This window comes from Ceratotherium simum, chromosome 34 (genome assembly GCF_057802395.1).
Source record: "Ceratotherium simum simum isolate JZ-2026a chromosome 34, ASM5780239v1, whole genome shotgun sequence".
Taxonomy (NCBI): domain Eukaryota; kingdom Metazoa; phylum Chordata; class Mammalia; order Perissodactyla; family Rhinocerotidae; genus Ceratotherium; species Ceratotherium simum.
The window spans coordinates 23,612,798-23,630,214 of NC_141933.1; the positions used below are offsets into that span (position 1 = coordinate 23,612,798).

General features: G+C 42.8%; 1 protein-coding gene across 8 annotated transcripts in view; it reads right to left on the reverse strand.

Annotated features, from left to right (window-relative positions):
- ALKBH3 (alkB homolog 3, alpha-ketoglutarate dependent dioxygenase) overlaps positions 1–17,417 on the reverse strand; it is a 43,937-nt gene that overhangs the window by 21,543 nt on the left and 4,977 nt on the right. For all 8 annotated transcript variants that reach the window (XR_015549742.1, XM_087423106.1, XM_087423104.1 and 5 more), the window contains 4 exons: positions 16,160–16,207; positions 14,395–14,498; positions 12,502–12,590; positions 6,913–7,122 (listed from right to left, as the gene is read on the reverse strand). Coding sequence is in view for 7 of the 8 variants with exons in the window: in XM_087423106.1 (XP_087279232.1) it covers positions 6,913–7,122; positions 12,502–12,590; positions 14,395–14,498; positions 16,160–16,207 (451 nt within the window). In the remaining variant the exon portion in view is untranslated. The remainder of the gene's footprint in view (positions 1–6,912; positions 7,123–12,501; positions 12,591–14,394; positions 14,499–16,159; positions 16,208–17,417) is intronic.

Genomic DNA, 17,417 nt, shown 5'->3' on the forward strand with positions numbered 1-17,417 from the left:
AAAGGCTAGATGTGAAATCACTGAGGTTAACTGCTCAAAACGGGTTTAAACCCACTTACCACACACAAATCTTTGGGTTTTTTATCAAACTCTTTCCTGGGTTTTGGCACTGATTTGACTTGGAAGGTTCTGGTGAGGTGAGTGAGAATGCTAGGCATGGGGACTGGCCTGTGCAATCAGTCATCCCATCTGGGCACACCCAGTGATCCTAACAGCTCCGTAAGGCAGGCCCTCACCAACCCCTGACTCACTGACAGAAGAGGCCTGGGAGGTCTGGGCAATGGTTCAGTGCAGAGGAGGCTCTCTCCACAGGCATCTAAAACTTAGCTCTGCACACCAGACCAGCACGAAGACTCTCACCTTTCCTTCTGGGCAGGACCCGTGGAAAGGCAAATGAAGTTTAGAGGGAAACATCTGCTGACAGTGTTGTCAGATTTGTTTTTGATATAGTACTGGGGGTAGGATGGGGGTGAGAAGGTTCTGGATTTATGCAAAAACAAACTTGCTTTATACTCACTGTCACAGCCATTCTAACTACACTGAATGTGCATTTGAAACCAGAAGACTTAATGTAATATAGATTCCATTCTTGGTAATATAATATCTCAAGAAACGCAACTTAAGGAGCTGCTATCTTGAAAGAGCTTCCATTCAACACTGCAGCACCAGAAACAGTGTTCTTCCTCTGAGAGCATGAGACCAAATTCCCCGATGCCTGACATCCAGCTGACCCCAGTCACCAGCAAACGTGCAAGGTTCTCCAGTCATCCATTAAAACCAGAACACTCATTCCCAAACCATTCCTGGACATACCCTGATCAGACACAACCCCCCACACTCTCTCCCTCCTGCACCCTTCCCCTGTGTCCTCTGAAATTCTCATCAGTGATGAGCCAACACCCCTAGATCCTCAACCTCCTGTGCTCTGAAGGTTCCCTCTACTTCCTTGTCCTAGTTGTAACCCAGCTATCTCCACAAGAGTCCAAATTCCCTACAATCCTCTCACATGGAAGGTGGTCATGTCTCTCACATCCAGTGGAGCTCAGGGCCAGGCGACACTCCTCATTAACACTTTCAGATCACTGTTCCCATGCCTCTCTTAAAAATCCCTGCTCCTCTGAGCTCTGGCCACCTCTCTCCTTCTCGGCCTTGCTCTCAGGTATATAAAACGCAGAACGGCCTTCTGATTGGTCTCCTGGCTTCTGCTCCCGCTCCTTTCTAGTCCGGGCTCCACACAACAGCAAGACCTTGTAAAATTATCAATCCGATCCTGTCACTCTTCTGCTTAACACACTTCAATGACTTCTGGATGTACTTAAAATAAAATTCACTCCTTCCTGAAGCTCATGAGTCTCTGCATCATCTGGCCCCTGCCCACTGTCCCCATCTCATCACCTGCTACTCTCCCCACTTGCTCACTCTGCTCCAATGCAGAGCCTCCTTTTGCTTCCTCAAACTCACTAAGCTCTTCTCTGCCTCAGCTAAGCACTCATCCAGCATGAAAATGTGACTTGTGAAAGCTGAGAAAATCACCAGAAGGCTTAGGAATAGATTTTAAGAGTACAGCAAAGGGGAGAAAAAAACTCTACCACTGGGACAAGGTTTGAAGAAGTCAAGTTTGCAAGCAGACCCCGAACTTAATCACAGCACAAACAAACATGACGATTCGCTTTGGAAAAGGCCCTTCTCCCAAGACTAAAGGCACTGTCAGAGGCAATACAAAGCTGGGAGGCACTGTGTAAAAATTATTCCCAGTGGCAGTTAGAGCACAGATTCTAGCTTACGACAAGGCCCCAAGGGAGCAAATGATGATTCCAACTCCCAAAGGCTCTCAAGTCTGAAGATAATTCAAGTCCTACCAGGACTGCTTATCTTTATCTGCTTCAACAAGCACACATTCGTCTACCTACTCACTCACATTCTCCAAACCACTAAATGACCCTAGAGACAGGAGCTCAAAATGAAGCCACCATCCCTGACCCACAGGCCGCTTCACCCTCCCCGTGTCCCCTCACTCCCTCAATGAATGCCGTTTCACAGGCCTAGGGCATCTTGCAGTTGAGCTCCACTGCTATTCATTTCCTTTTTCAATTTCCACATCTGAAAAGTCCCCGCGGCACCTACCATTTACAACAGCTCAAAGACTCCCTGATCACTGCGACAACCTTCACAGGCCTTTCATGGGGGAACTTTTCTGTTACTCCCATGAAGGAGTACCAATCATCATGCCCATTTACAAAAAAGGGGCAAGTATAAATGAGGCAGATAGGTGCCTTTTACCAACATCAGGGACAGAAACAGGAAACAAAGCCTGATTTGCTAAATTTCATTAGGGCACGTATTACAAAGACGATGTTATCAACAATTTCTTCCGAGTATTTCCTGTCATTTCTCAGAAGGGACGCTGTGATCAGGAGCTGGACTAAGAGCAAGCGTGGGCGACTGGAACAGCAGCAGTGGGCGTGCCGGCTGAGGTGGAGGTTCAGACACTACTCCGTGAAACACTACAGTCTGGTTCATCCAATTTTCAAGTTGAAGCTAGTCAGTACTATTCTGGATTCCAATATCCTAATTTTTCTAAAGTCTTGGAAAATATAAGTATTTATGATCAACCTGACCTTTTCGCTCTCCACTCTTCCCAGAAGTGTGTAAAAAGCCCATTAGCAAGGGAACTCCAATTCTCTGGGAGCTCCCAGAGCCTCCACCATTAGAAGTGGTTTTACGACCAGCTCTTCCGGAGATATGAACAGGGTTCACACCCTTCAGAAGCTGCTAGAGAGGGAGCGGATGGAGAAATGCCCACCTGCCTCAACTCAATCACCCTGAGGCAGAGAGAAGCCCTCACATTTTCAGGATTCAGCTGATGAAGGACAGAACTTATCCATGGATAATTTTCTAGAAAAACACGGCTTTTGGCATCTAAACCTCCAGTGCATCACAAACTTCCTGCCATTATCTAATAACCACCCCCCCAACTCAGCCATCACAGTTTCCATGGTAACCGACAGAGAAATAGCAGCCTGCCAAATGGCTTTTGTGGTTCCTTTTCCAGCTTGTTTTTCAGTATAGAATTAAAGCTAGCTGGGAAAAGAACCAGGCTAATCTTTAGAACAGGGACATGATGCAGTCTGCAAAGTACAACTGGGTTTGGGACAAGGAGTGTAGAAAAGCTTTAAGAAGCCCAGCTTGGCAGAATAAAAAAGGTCCCTGGTTTCTAAAAAATGTCTACTGAAGTATATTTGGTAAGCTTTCCTTTTGTCTTAAGACAGTATATCCTGATATGGGCCAGAAGATAAATATGGTGCTATTCACTCAGTCGCTAACTGAATTAACAAAAGAAGAGATGGGGTGGACGGAAGAACAAGATCAGGCAAGTCTACTACACCCACAAGAACCTTATCATCACTAAAGGAAATGGTAATTTACTCTAAAGTCGAAATGAATGAGCGGGAGTTGGCAGACTCGGACTGGAGGACAGGGAGAAAAGGAGGGGCATCTTGGAGGAGTGAAATGTTTAATCGTAGGGATGATGCATGCGTGGAGCTGACTGAGCCAACTGCGTGAGTCAGAGGGGCGCCAGGGCTTTGGAAACAGATCTCCTCAGCATCTCAGCACAGGGAGAAGGCAGTGTGTGGAACTGGGGCGGCAGCTTTAGGAAGATCACCAGCTACAGAGATCTGCTAAGGTGCCAGACGGCAAAACAAGCAACTGCTGAGCGGTGGAGGAGTCTGAATGCAAAAGAGAAAAGACTATTTCTCTTTGAAAGTGGCCCCAAACAGATGCTTTTGTCTCAAAACTGCATCCTTGAATGAAGTGCAGAAAATCTCATGACTCTCCTGTGTCAGCCTTCCATGAGAAACTTTGACTCGAGTCACACAGGTATTAGCTTCTCTTCTGATAGGTTAAAACTCACTGGAGTTTGAAAGAGACTCCCTCCCACAACCTCGGGAACGCTCCAAATGTCTTGTTGACAGACGTGAAAATCACAATCTCTAGTGGCGTACCGAGATAGGTCCCTCAGGGTTACAGAAAGTCAGGCTCCTACCAATTCCACAGGAAGATGAACCTAAGTTATACTTTTTAATTTATGCTTTTACCTTGGGTTGTATGAATCACGAGTCATGTTCTCAGAGCTACCACCAGAGTTTAGAAAGAAAAGTAGACACAGATTTGCAATAATCATTTCCTTTCAACTCTTCGGAAAAGAGATTATTATAATAAGACAAAGAGGATGTACTCTGAGATACATCTCCGAGGCTGTCAACTCAAAGAAAGGCTTCCGCACTTCTTGTTTAGCTAGATTTGTGGAGCCTAGATTTTTGGAATCTTTTAAAGAAACCTGAAGGAGTCTTTCCAAAAGTTTACACTTGGGTCTTGTTTACCCAAGAATGTGACTTATAGGTTCTGGGGGAAAAAGTCATTTTTAAACTGTATCCACTAACGCATGATTATAATTTCAAATATAGTAACGTTCAATTTCCCCATTTGAAACAAAAGCCAGGATTGAAAACCTATTCAATTGCATCAAACTCAATCACAGTTAAGACTGTGTAGGAAGCCAAATTAGAATCAACAACCTGAGGTACTGACACGTTTATATTTCTTCCCAAATCCATTTCCTCAGCCAACTTTGCTTCAAGATCGCAGACACATTTTCTTACTTATCAGATCTGTTTTTTCACCAAATCAGCTACCATAGTTATAGTGTGGATCCCCTTGCTACTGGTGGATAATTAAAGGGACTTAACCACATTTTTAGCATTTCATGGCCTGTGCTTTCACTCATGTTCATCAAAATCGACTCTGAGAAGCCTGGAGAAGATAAAGCTCCAGCATGGACAGTCTCTCTCTCAAACAGAGATTTTGCTCCAAACGGGTGCCCTCAGCAACAACGCTATGTGGTAGTTACAGTCTCCACCCACGCATTAACCTATAACATAACTGAAGCATATTACCAAGAAATAGCTCTTGATCACCATGAATAATGTTCTTATATGAGAAAATGAAGACCTTTAGTTGCCTGAAGGGGAAAAGAAACGGGGGCTGCACCAGAATACTCTTAATGGTTGATAGTTGGAAACTGCTCGTACAGTAAAACTAATTATCCAGAAAGCATGCTTTAGGAATTCTTAAACTTCAAATCTATAAATAGGCTAAAAATGTTTTTAAAAGGGGGGTGGTGGTGAATGTACGTGTGTGAAGAAACAGTAACTGAATAAATACTTGGCAACCTACAAAATAACAGCAGAGAACAAGAGACTGGGATTATAGCAAAGATTATACTGAATATACTAGAGCCTATCTGCCACTCGAAAGGATGGAAGGATAACTCTGGAAGGCACAACACTAACATGGTAGATCACAAACTCTAGAGGGGGAAAGACAAGTTCATCTTATTCATTCACTGCTATAGCCCCAGCTCCCAGGCACATGCCTGGCAAAAGCTGGTATTCCATATGTCTGGCTTGAGAAGACGGTCTGAACTTAAAAATGAGACCTGTGGTGTTTCTCTGCTATTCATGTAACAAGAGTCTTACCAAGGGCAGGATGAATTCTTCACACGTGTGAACTTGTGATTTACCTGAGGGGAAGCCTGTGTATAGAGCACAACCATACCTAAAAGGAATATGGCAAAGGTCGGGGAGTCTGCTTCTCCAGTGGTACTCCTGGTACATGAGAAGGCTGACTGCCCAGGAAACTGCGAAGGCTACTCAGAGTGCTCAGGGAGCACATCCACTCAACAAGGCACTGCAGCTGACAATCCCCTGCCAACACAGACAAACCTTCTGTGTAAACAGCAGCAAGGAAAACCTAATCAATGGAAAGTGTACCAACAAAAGGTACTTAATGGCATAAACGCAAAATGACACAACATGCTTCGAAATACCATGCCTGGAAACCCAATATACGTCAGGAAGACAGCCCAGTCCATCAACTGTATTCTTAAAGAAGCATATCTGATGAAGAACAGACATGAGCACTGACTGACTAACAATCATGTGGTCTGGATGATTCAAAACACAGCCTTGGAGGGCCTCCACACTGGCTGGGCCTGGTTTAATGTTATCAGCTGAATGACTGGGAACCTTGGCTAGAAAAAGACACAAACCCTGGAAATGAGATGACTCGGTGGAGGTCTGCTCTCTTCTTAGAGTTCCTGGTATCTTCCTATCCATCTTAGGCCTAAAGTTCCACACTTTTTGATCTGAAAAAAATTAACAGCCCTAGCACCCCTCAACTGTCATGTAATACAGGCGAGAGCTGGGACGGAAAACGGAAGGTATCACACAGCCAGTCTCGTCACTGCTTCCGGACCTGAACTTGGACAGACCACCACCTCTGATAATCGGGCTCAAACGTCCTCTCACTGAGAGAATTACACATGCATCTGTATTTCTGGAGAGGGCTAAGACGGCAATGAGCATGCAGTGATGCTCCCTCACAGGAAAGGGGCAACAGTGCCATGAAGAACTTACTGAAAATAAAGCCTTCGTCAGGGGCATCCTCCTTGAGCTTCCTTCCTCTCCCTTCTTGCCCCTGCTACCTTGAGCCTTTCTTTTATAAGCCCTGCCTCCTACCCTTTATCATAATCGCAATTATTTGAGTAATTAGTAATATCTGTCTACCCCGTCTCCATGAGGACAGGGACTATGTCTGTCCTTCCCACCAATGGAGATGAGCCCCCAGCACCCGGCACGTGGCAGGCAATTTCTGTTGGATGAGTAAATGAACGAATGGGCATTTTGGAAGCCAAAAGTTAACCATGGGGTAAGCAATTAGTTGAAAATGTTTCATCAACAAAACACATACTCCTAACCTCTAATTCTGAAACTAGGAGCTTTTAGGAGCTCTACTTTTTGCACAGAATAATAGGAGGCAGGAAGAACACACACACAAAACGACAATACTCACGGGTGGGGGCTTCTTTCTCATCTCAAACATGCGTGTGGCGCCAAAACTGAGCGAGGCAATGATGGGGCACCTCCCTAGTGAGGGTTCGTCATCGCTATGCCAGTCCACGCTGTCCTTTTCATTTCGGTAAAGATTGCAGAGCAAGGAGTTGAAGGTGTGGCCAGTGTTCTCTTCAATCTGGTTCTTCAGTTTGTGCAGCACAGGATGCCACTGCAGTCAACAGGCCAAGAAAAGGGGCAGACAGTTCACGTACGACACAAGGTGGCAGCCACATGGAAAAACAAAGAAAGCCCAAAATCAGTCAAATGATAAACAGGGGCATGGAATAAGCAAACCACTTGGAATGTAATAAACAGAAGGCAAGAAGAGTAGTTTAATTCTCTTCCATTATTTCTATTTTAAAACAAGTTGACCTCTGCTTATATTAGTGCTTATAAAGGCACTAAATTTGGTAGAGCAATGTCATGAGGACCAGGCCTATCTACCCATCTCATCCTTGCCATGTGAAATACATGACCCTCACAAAGCAGCGGCTGTCGATACACTTGGGGCAGTCACCTCTTAAGTCACGGAGGTGGTGAGTGGAGCCTAAGTCTGGTTTGCCAGCACAGCTGCCAGGCTGCCAGGCAGTCAGCAGACAGACAGTGAACTCTGAGGAGCGAAACAACTTTCCGGGATCCGAACCCGGGCCACCAGTAGCGGAGCTCACACACTTAACCGCTAAGCCATGGGGCTGGCCCTTTATATTTGTTCATATTTGGAACTCACCGTCCTGCCATGTATGCTACAGGAAGCTACAATGCCTGACCTTTGGTTGTACTTGGGAACCACGACCAGCATAGCTTGTACTGGTTCTTGTTAGAATTCTAGGTCCTTCCTCCAAGAAATCTCACCTGCTTTACAGAGCTACCTTTAGGATGGTGGTTCTCAAACTTCACACTATCAAAACTCATTGAGGACCCCATAGAACTGCTGCTTATACGGGTTACAGCAATGATATTTACCATATTAAAAATTAAAACTGAAAAAAATTTAAACTACTGGTTAATTCACTAAAAAAACAGCAAACCCATTACATGTTAACATAAATATTATTTATGAAAAATAACTATATTTTCCAGTGCAAAAAATTGGTGAGAAGAGTGGCATAAATCTCTTAAATGTTTTATAAATCTCTTAAATGTCTGGCTTAATTGAAGAGAGTTGACTGCCACATCTGCTTCTGCATTCAATCGGTTACAATCTGCTGTTGTCATTGAAGGATATGAAGAAAATGGGCTTCACACAGACACGTAATTAGAAAGGGGAGGAGTCTTTTATAGCCTTTTCAAATAATTGTAGATACTCTTTGATATTACACCAAAACTCAACAAGTACTGATGTCTTATTTAAAATTTTTTTTATTGAGGTAACATTGCTTTATAACATTATATAAATTCCAGGTGTACCTCATTATATTTCAACTTTGATTTCCTAGTTGCAATATGGAATCTGAAACCATATCAACGAGCTTTTCCTGTTCTGTTACATTTAGATCCAGCTTGCACTCTGAACGCATCTTTTTTTTTTTAAATAATTGTATTTATTTATTTTTCCCCCAAAGCCCCAGTAGATAGTTGTATGTCACAGCTGCACATCCTTCTAGTTGCTGCATGTGGGATGCGGCCTCAGCATGGCTGGAGAAGCGGTGCGTCGGTGCGCACCCGGGATCAGAACCCGGGCCACCAGCAGCGGAGCGCGCGCACTTAACCGCCAAGCCACGGGGCCGGCCCTGAACGCATCTTGTAATCTGCGTGATTCTGTCACATCAGGCATCGGTCATTTGGAAGCTACTGGTTCACTGAGTTACGCAGCTCTTTTAACTGTTGACACGTTTCATTACACAATATCAAAACTCACATCCACTAATATCACCACTGACCTCATCAGAAAAGGCTAATGGGAAGAGGTCAGGCTCAAAGTGGTGGATACGAGTTTTCCAAAATTCTAATTTTTGCTTGAAAACTCAACTTTTATCAAAATTCTAATTTTTGCTTGAAAACTCAACTTTTATCAAAATTCTAATTTTTGCTTGAAAACTCAACTTTTATCATTAGAAACAAATCCTGTCCATCATTTTCCTTGAGTGCCACTGACTTCATTCATTTATGAGAAAATGTCTGCCAAACACTCAAGTCTGAATAGCTACAGCTGGTCTGCCAGTTGTTCTTGTGAGTAAAAATGGTCCATGAACAAAGTAGCCAGTTCAGCTTACAGCTTAAACAGTCACACAGTGACCTCACACTTGCTTTGCAGCAGGAGGGTTTTATACATACTTTCCATTTCATCAAACAAACTATTAAGGAGACATGTACTCAAAGGCCGAGATTTAATAAAACTAATAACGTTTACCGTTTCATTGAGGATATATTTAAATGAAACTAGCATTTTTTTTTAACTGGAAGTGCACGGCAGTGAAGAATACAATGATTACTAGCACAGTTTGGTGACAATGCCCTAATTCACGCTCAGGCACCAGCAGTTTTACCCTACTTTTGTATCATCAGTGCAAATCCAACACAGTGAAAATGTCATCTAGTCTCAGCATTACTATAAAAATAGTTTTGACCTTGTGGATTCCCAAAAAGGATTTTATGGACCCGCTCCAGGGATGCACAGATTCTACTTTAAGAACTGCTGCTTTTGAGAGCCCCTTCAAAGTCCATGTTCTATGTCTGGTAGTGAAGGAATGGACGTTCAGCAAAGGAAAGCATATTACTATTATTAAGTATATCCCATGGCTATTGTCAGGGAAAACCGCCAGGGAAGCACATGTGGTTATCACTCAGCTTTGCTGTGAGGTGGACGCCTCACATGATAAAAGCTGGGTTTCCTTGTTATGGATATTAGCATTACATTCTAAGCAGAGGATTTTAAAAAATATACAGCAACAACAATAAACAAAACTTAGATCAAATAAACAGAAATGTTATTAAACTAACCAATGTTCAAGAGAATAAATTTCAAAGTGAAATTCCACAGTAATGTTAGCAAGCTTTATTTCCTATTTATTTTAAGCTTATCTTCATGGAGATAAAGATCAGATGGTAGAATTATACACTTCACAAGAAAAACAAGAATGTCAAGGAGGAAGAGAGCGTGTCTGCAGTGTGACTGCGCAACTCATTAGCACTTCCCCGACTTGCTGAGGGCCTGAGCACTGACAGCACCAAGCTTGCATTATGTTTCTAAGCGGGTATATGTTTTTTCTTGGTTATTTTTGGTGGTGAAATAAGGAGAAAAAAAGAGGATAATGAACTAGGGTATTAATTTAGACTCTCCGACCAATACTCTATATACAGATCCCTCAGAACTGAACGTCTAAATTAAAATTCAGCGTCATCTCACTGTTCAGTGAAGACATTCTATCCTTAAAAGACATCTGAGGAAAAGAGTATGAGGAAATGTGAACCACAGAAGCCAAAGGAGCTATTCAGTGGAGCTCAAACAGTGCTTTGTCGAGTCCCAGGTCCACAGAGGTGCCTCTGGGACCACAAGAGGGAAAAGAGGTCAGGCTGGAGGACTCCCAGCCGGTCAGGGCGCTCTTTGATTTTCACACCCCGGCTTTGTGTAAGATTTAGTTTGAACAAAGACTAACAGAACTTTAATAACCTATGACTGAATCTGCTCCTGTGCTATGGGATACTAAGCCTGAGATATAACAACTTTAAAATTAAACGAGTGCCTCCAACACACTTACACACACATCAGTGAATCCTCCCCTTAAAAAACCTAAGAAAGGGGCAACTCTTTGGACTTTGTTCATGATGTATATAAATAAACTAAATCTATCAGCAATAAACACAAAGTTACGAGCCAGCCAAATTCAAATTAGAGAATTCTAATTTGACAACCTTATATCCAACAAAAGAGGCTTTCTTGAATAAATTATGGTACACATGGATTATGGAATAGTATGCAGTTTTTAAATATGATGTTGTAAAAGAATATTTAATGATACTAAAACATGCTAACAGTTAAATGAAATGTAGTACACATAATTGATTTTACAGAAAAATTCTCTACATATATTTGCCTAAAATAAAAAAAGAAAGGAACCAAAACATCACGTGGAAGAATTATCCCAAATTTTAATATTCTTCATGCTTATCTGCAGTTTCTAAATTTTCAATAATAAACACATATTACTTACATGATAATAAAAGGATTGTCATTAAAAAAGTTCTTTTGAAGAGTTGTCAAAACGTCCCCACAGTCTACAAGGCCGCTCTACTCAGCAGATCTCACGTGCCGTACGTTTATTATAAAGCAGAGGTTCTCAAGCAGGGGCAATTTCGTCCCCAGCACACGTGTGGCAAGGTCTGGAGGCATTTTTGGCTGTCACGACTGGGTGACAGGTGCTTCTGGCATCTAGTGTGCAGAAGGCATGGGTACTGCCAAACATCCTACAACGCCCCGGACAGCCCCAACAACAAAGAATTATCCAGCCCCAAATGTCAGTAATACCACGGTTGAGAAATGTTGTTCTAAAGAGTGACTAGAATGAATGAGAAAGAACTTCTCCACGGCCTGTTTAACCCTCAACTCCTCTGTTATGACTGTTGACAAGAAGGCAAATTAATTCTGACAGAAACATGGCCAGCAGTCTACGGTGGATTGGCCTAAGTCAACTCTCTTCATGTTTCCAAAGCAACCTCAGATAGGAAGGGTCTCAACACTTCCCTGGGTCACATTCTAAACGCAGCCCTCGAAACCAGAGCATACAGCTATTTTCTTATGTGACAAAGCCATGTGCCCTCCAGTCAATATTTTATCCCTAACATTTCAGTAAGCGGTAGTTCATCATTACAGATTTCTAGAAGCTCTAAAATGTGTCACATTTCTGTCTATCCCAACGCCACAAGCAAAACTCCATTCTCCTCAAAGTCTCTTTCAATAAAGCATAACATTATCTGCCACAGGCAAGATTCCAGATACTTAACAGGAAGCTGTTTCTTGGACCTTAACTCCATCCTCTGGACAAGCTTAATTTATACACTAGAATCGCTTTATCTACTGTCATGGAAATTTTCAAAAACAAAAGCAGCAGCAGAAACAAGCCAGAGCAATGATACATTAGAAGCCTGAGAACTGCGGCCATAGAATGAATACAAAGTCACCAAGAAAAACACCAGATTTTTTCACAAATGGCCAAAGAGCCTGAGAAATGGAAAAAGACATTGTGACCTCACTGGCCAGTCATAAGGACTTGGCCCACAGCAAATGTGTACCGGGGTGTACACAGAAGGGCTACTGCCAGAAAAGCTTGGGGAAGGGGGAGATTAGGAGGAGAACTGGTTCGTTTCTTGAAATCCTAGAGTCTGCTTCCAGTTTATTCTAGTTCCAGTTTTTTCTCACCCTCAGAGTTCATCTGTGGATCAAAAGCACATCAGAGTCATAAGCACAAAGACTCAGTGTTTGAACCCGGAGGATTTTTTGAACTAGGAACCATCATGCAGCTTTGCAAGGTAATTCAATATTATTTTACAGTAGTCTGCACTTATAGTCTATAGTCTATAAAACCATACCAACAACAATATTCCAACATACGTGAGGATTTGGTTCCATAGTGATTCTTGAATAAGTGTAAGGAAGTTCTCCATACCATGCTGTAAGTCTTGGTTGCTGGTAAGTTACATCTAAGAAAGAAAATACAGGGCCTTTGAAACGGTTTGATGCTATTTAAGGTGTCCCTACTGAGTGCCAGCACTACACCTAGCAATGCGCAGGAAGCTGTGAGAAATGCAAAGGCAGAGTAAGCATGGGCTCTGACCCAGGGTTCCACCTTCACAAAGGACATGCGGTGTCAGGAGTAGAACGGGTAAGAGCTAAATGAAGAAGACAGACAAGGTACGTTGGCAGAAACAGTACAGGGAAAGGCTTTGGGGGAGAATGTGTGTGACTCACTTGTGTCAGCGACGACATAAACAAGAGCGAGGGAGTCACACTGCAGAACAGAGGGGTTCAGATCAGGGAGGGTCTAGAAAGCAGGATATGGTGTCTGAACCCTTGCAGGGAGGAATCTGTGGCACCAACGTCCATACAAGAAACAAGATAAACTGTTCCCCCCGTGCCACCAGTGTCTTAGCCCCTTTGATTCTGAATAAAGAAAAAAGTGCTCTGACCAACCACAGCATGTAGCTGATTTTAGTCAGAAGTTTTCGATATCCAGTTTATTTAGCGAGGGAGTTATCCATAGATCTGCTATTGTACCCACAACTGATATCAACCACGACAACAAGAACAGTAATAATAAAAGCAGCTAACATTCATTGAAAGCTTACTATATACCAGGCATTCTGTTAAGTACCCATCATGCATTATCTCATTTAATTATCAAAACAACCTTATAAGGTAGATATTATTATTAGTTCAATTCTACAGATCAGAAAACCAAAGATTTGAAAATTACTTAACTGTAATTTGCTTGAAATTAACAATTACTTTGCATGACAGAGCCAGAAATCAAAGCCACATCTGTCACCAAAAGCCCTGCTGCAGGAACTGCTGAGGGTTAGGAGAAGGTTGCCCTGAAAAGCTGACTCGTATTCTGATGTCTGAGTCACAAAAATGAAGCCAGTATACTTTGCCTCTTTCGTTACAGAAAATCTAAATTCACTCAACAGGCCAGAAAGGAAATTTGACGCTGGAGCACAGACGCCCCCCAGTGACCACCTCTGGTATAGCAGGTGCTGCCCTTGTGAATGCGGACAGAGGAGCACGTTCCAAGTCAGGCCATGTTTACAAGCCCAGGAGAGTTCATATGTTGAAGCTAAAGGGGACTGGACTCTTCTAGTGAAACTGAGAATAAAAAGCCGGTATAAGAAGGATTGCGAGGGGCCGGCCCAGTAGCGTAGTGGTTGAGTGTGCACAATCTGCTTCAGCGGCCTGGGGTTCATGGGTTTGGATCCCGTGCACAGACCTATGCACTGCTCATCAAGCCATGCTGTGGCAGCGTCCCACATGCCAAGTGGAGGAAGATGGGCACAGATGTTAGCTCAGGGCCAATCTTCCTCACCAAAAAAAAAAAAAAAAAGAAGAAGGATTGCAACAAGAACATATGCCAAATAGAATCAGAAAAAAGAAAGCTCTGGAAGTTTCTATGAAGAAAGAGGAAAGTTGGCTCCATTTGAAGTAATAAAGTTGGTGAATAAACACACAGGGAAATAAGTATGTCAACCACAGTTCAGCCAAACCAAAGGTCCTTTGGTTCCCTGAATCCCACTCTATACTCTTGCCCTGTTCTCTCTGAGAACTACATCTATTTCTTCTGCCTGGAATACTCTTCCCTGTGCCCTCTGACTGCCTAATTCCTTCTCATCCTAGGGTCTCAGGTTTTGAATCTCTATTTGAGACTGGCTGTGGTGAGAGGAGCAACAGTATTAGAAAACATTCCAGAAAGGGAGACCAGTGGCAAAAATGCCATCTCAGAGATCTACTCACTCTCTCTGACGCCCGTCCTCTGTTTCCAGGGAACCTCCCGACAAAGCTGTTCCAACACCCAGTCGGCTTCTTTCACGTCCACAAAGCCAGGATACAAACGCATCCTTGATGCAGAAAGAACCGTTATTAACAAAAGAACGGGGAAGATGGGTTAGACTCTACCCGTTAGCAGAGTCAATTAATCTGGATGATGCTTCCTTTCACGGGAAGATGAAATTGTCTATCACACCTCCCCAGGCAGCCAGAGCCTAAGACCACCAGGTCACGATGCTCCAGATGTAAAACAAACTCCTTTCACGTTAAGACAAATAAAAGAGGCAATGACACACAGAGGGACGCAAGAGGGCTTTTACAGACGTGGTTCAAATACTGCTCCAGCATTGATCAGCTGGGAAACCTTGGGCAAGGTACTTCACCTCTCTGAACCTTGGTTTTTCTCATCTGTAACACAAAGATGATATCCACCTCATAAGGTCACTATGAAAAGTACAATAACTAATAAAATGCCTGGCCCTGTGTTATTTTGACAATTGGTAATCTTCTGAGACCATGCCAATTGTAAGGAAAGTGATCACTTATGACTGTATCGAAATACACATATCCAAATGAGGGTCCTTTCTCTCACTGAATGTACACTTATTTCAACAATGCCAAGTCAGCTCAAAACCATTTTGGATATCCCTCTTAAGACATGTTCCAGAAGCTCATGGAACATTCTCTTGAACAGCCCTGATGGTAGCAGAAATTTACTCTTTGAAGATGCATTTGATTTTTTTTTTAACAGCACAACACGTAATTTATTAATTGATTTTAACCAGTTGTCCAATGTAAAATGTTTGGATCTGAATTACTATTTTTCCAGTTTTACTGAGCTGTAATGGGCAGACAGCACTGTGTAAGCTGAAGGGGCACAGCATAATGATTTGATTCACATACATCATGAAACAATTTTTTGAAAGAGCCAAAGCTCACCTGAAGCCACACCGGGTTAACAATGAGCTGTGACCAAAATAATGCAACTCATTTTCTCACGTGACTGTTAAACCTGCTTTAAAAGGGACATTCCAGAAAGGGTTATAACAGTGGCAGTGCCACTGGACTCATTACAGAGACTTCCCAGTCAACAGAAGCCCTTTCTAAGCATACATTTAAATATGTAAATTCTGATATATTTGTTTTAAGTGTCTCATTATTTTATAGTGACAATCAGTATACTCATGCATTAAGGTGACACTTTCAAAATGTTTTTAAAACAATGACTAATGCCTAATATACCCTAAATCGTATGTGCTTTAACTTTACTGAAATCTACCTTGATATAGATTAAGGTATTAATCTATTAATGTAGACTAAGGATTAATGTAACTTGATATATGTTTATATACTAGTATATGATTAACATAACAATATACGTAGTAATATGTATAATGTAACATAATAATACAACGTAGCACTCAACACAGAAGTCAGGCTAGACCCGACTCTAACTTAAAATCACTGTGCGGCACTAGGAAAAGGTACTCCATCTCCCTGGGCCTCATTCCTTCATCTGAAAACCTGGGGAGGTAACAGTTACTACACTTGACAGACAGGCTGTGAAATGGTGTGAAGCTAGAAATGCTATATAAAAAGAAATCTTACCAAATTCTTACTCCTCAAAAATTTAGGGGGCAGAAGTTACCTATTTCAGGTAAGGGAGTAGAATATTTTAAGAGACCATGACTCAGTAATAATTCTAATCACTTTCTAGTGAGGATTCACTTACCTAGATACGCCTGTGGCTGATATGCTGATTTCATATACACCCTCTTTGCTAAAGAAACAAAGAAAACAGACTTGTTAGTATCAGGCAATACAACACACTCCACCCAGTGAAAGGACCGCCCTTTGGAGTTTCCAAAATCCTGGCTCACCAGAATCATTTAACAAGGAGGACACACTATGAGGGAGGCAGAGCCCCCACCTTCTTCTACCACTGAGATAAAGGGCAAGATGGTGCCCTAATCATTAATGGCATTGGGCATAGAATCCTGGCAGGATCGGGCCATGGAGACGAAGACCGGGATAAAATAAATTCTGAGTCTATCTTTATATTTCACCCATAATCTAGGCTGATATGGTCCAGAAATCTATCACACAATATAGCACCCTTTGGAGACTCTGGAATAGGGATCATTTAACAGGTACCAAGTACATCTCAGGGCTGTGACTTCTGCTGCTTTCAAAGACACATGTCTAACGAGGCTCCTCCTGTGATTAAAATCCTTCAAAGGCTCCCCATCAACTTTCCAGCATTGCATTCAAGGTCTGCACGATCTAGCTCCACCTCCCGACAGCTCCCACTGACTCATCCTCCTCCAGTAACAACTGGAGGAGGATGGAATCTCCTGAATACACCACCACGTTTCTCATCCTGTGCTGTTCCACATGCCGGAATGCCTCCCCGCCATCCAGCACCCCAATCCAACCCAGTAGAAAACTCATCCTTCAAAATCTCAGCTCAGCATCACTTTCTGTAAACCTTTCCTGACATTTAATCCACCCAAATAAGGTTAATCATCTCACCCCGTGTGCTCCCACTAGACCTCACACATAAGTCTACAGTCTCACGACATACAGGATTACAGTTTATCTGATTACGTGTCTATGGCATTTACTAGAGTGGGCTACTGAGGGGCAAGGAATGGGTTATTATTCTGTTTCCCAGTGCCTAGCACGTAGTTGATGGACAATAAAAGCGTACCGAATTTAATCAAATGTGCAAAAGCACAAAACTGTTGGAGATGAGCAGGGCGGCAAGGTCCATGGTGAGAAAAGTGACCCAGACTGGATAGGGGCCTCCATCAAGATAACTGTGTCAGATCCTTCTCAGACAGACAAGTTACAGAGAATCATATAAAGGGACAGTTTTCACATCACACTTTGCCATGTGAGTGAGTAGTTCATGATCTCCAAGCTGGGCTCTTAGGTAGATGTGTGAGGCCCTCTGAGCCAAAATGTAGGCAGAGTTACTGTCATATATA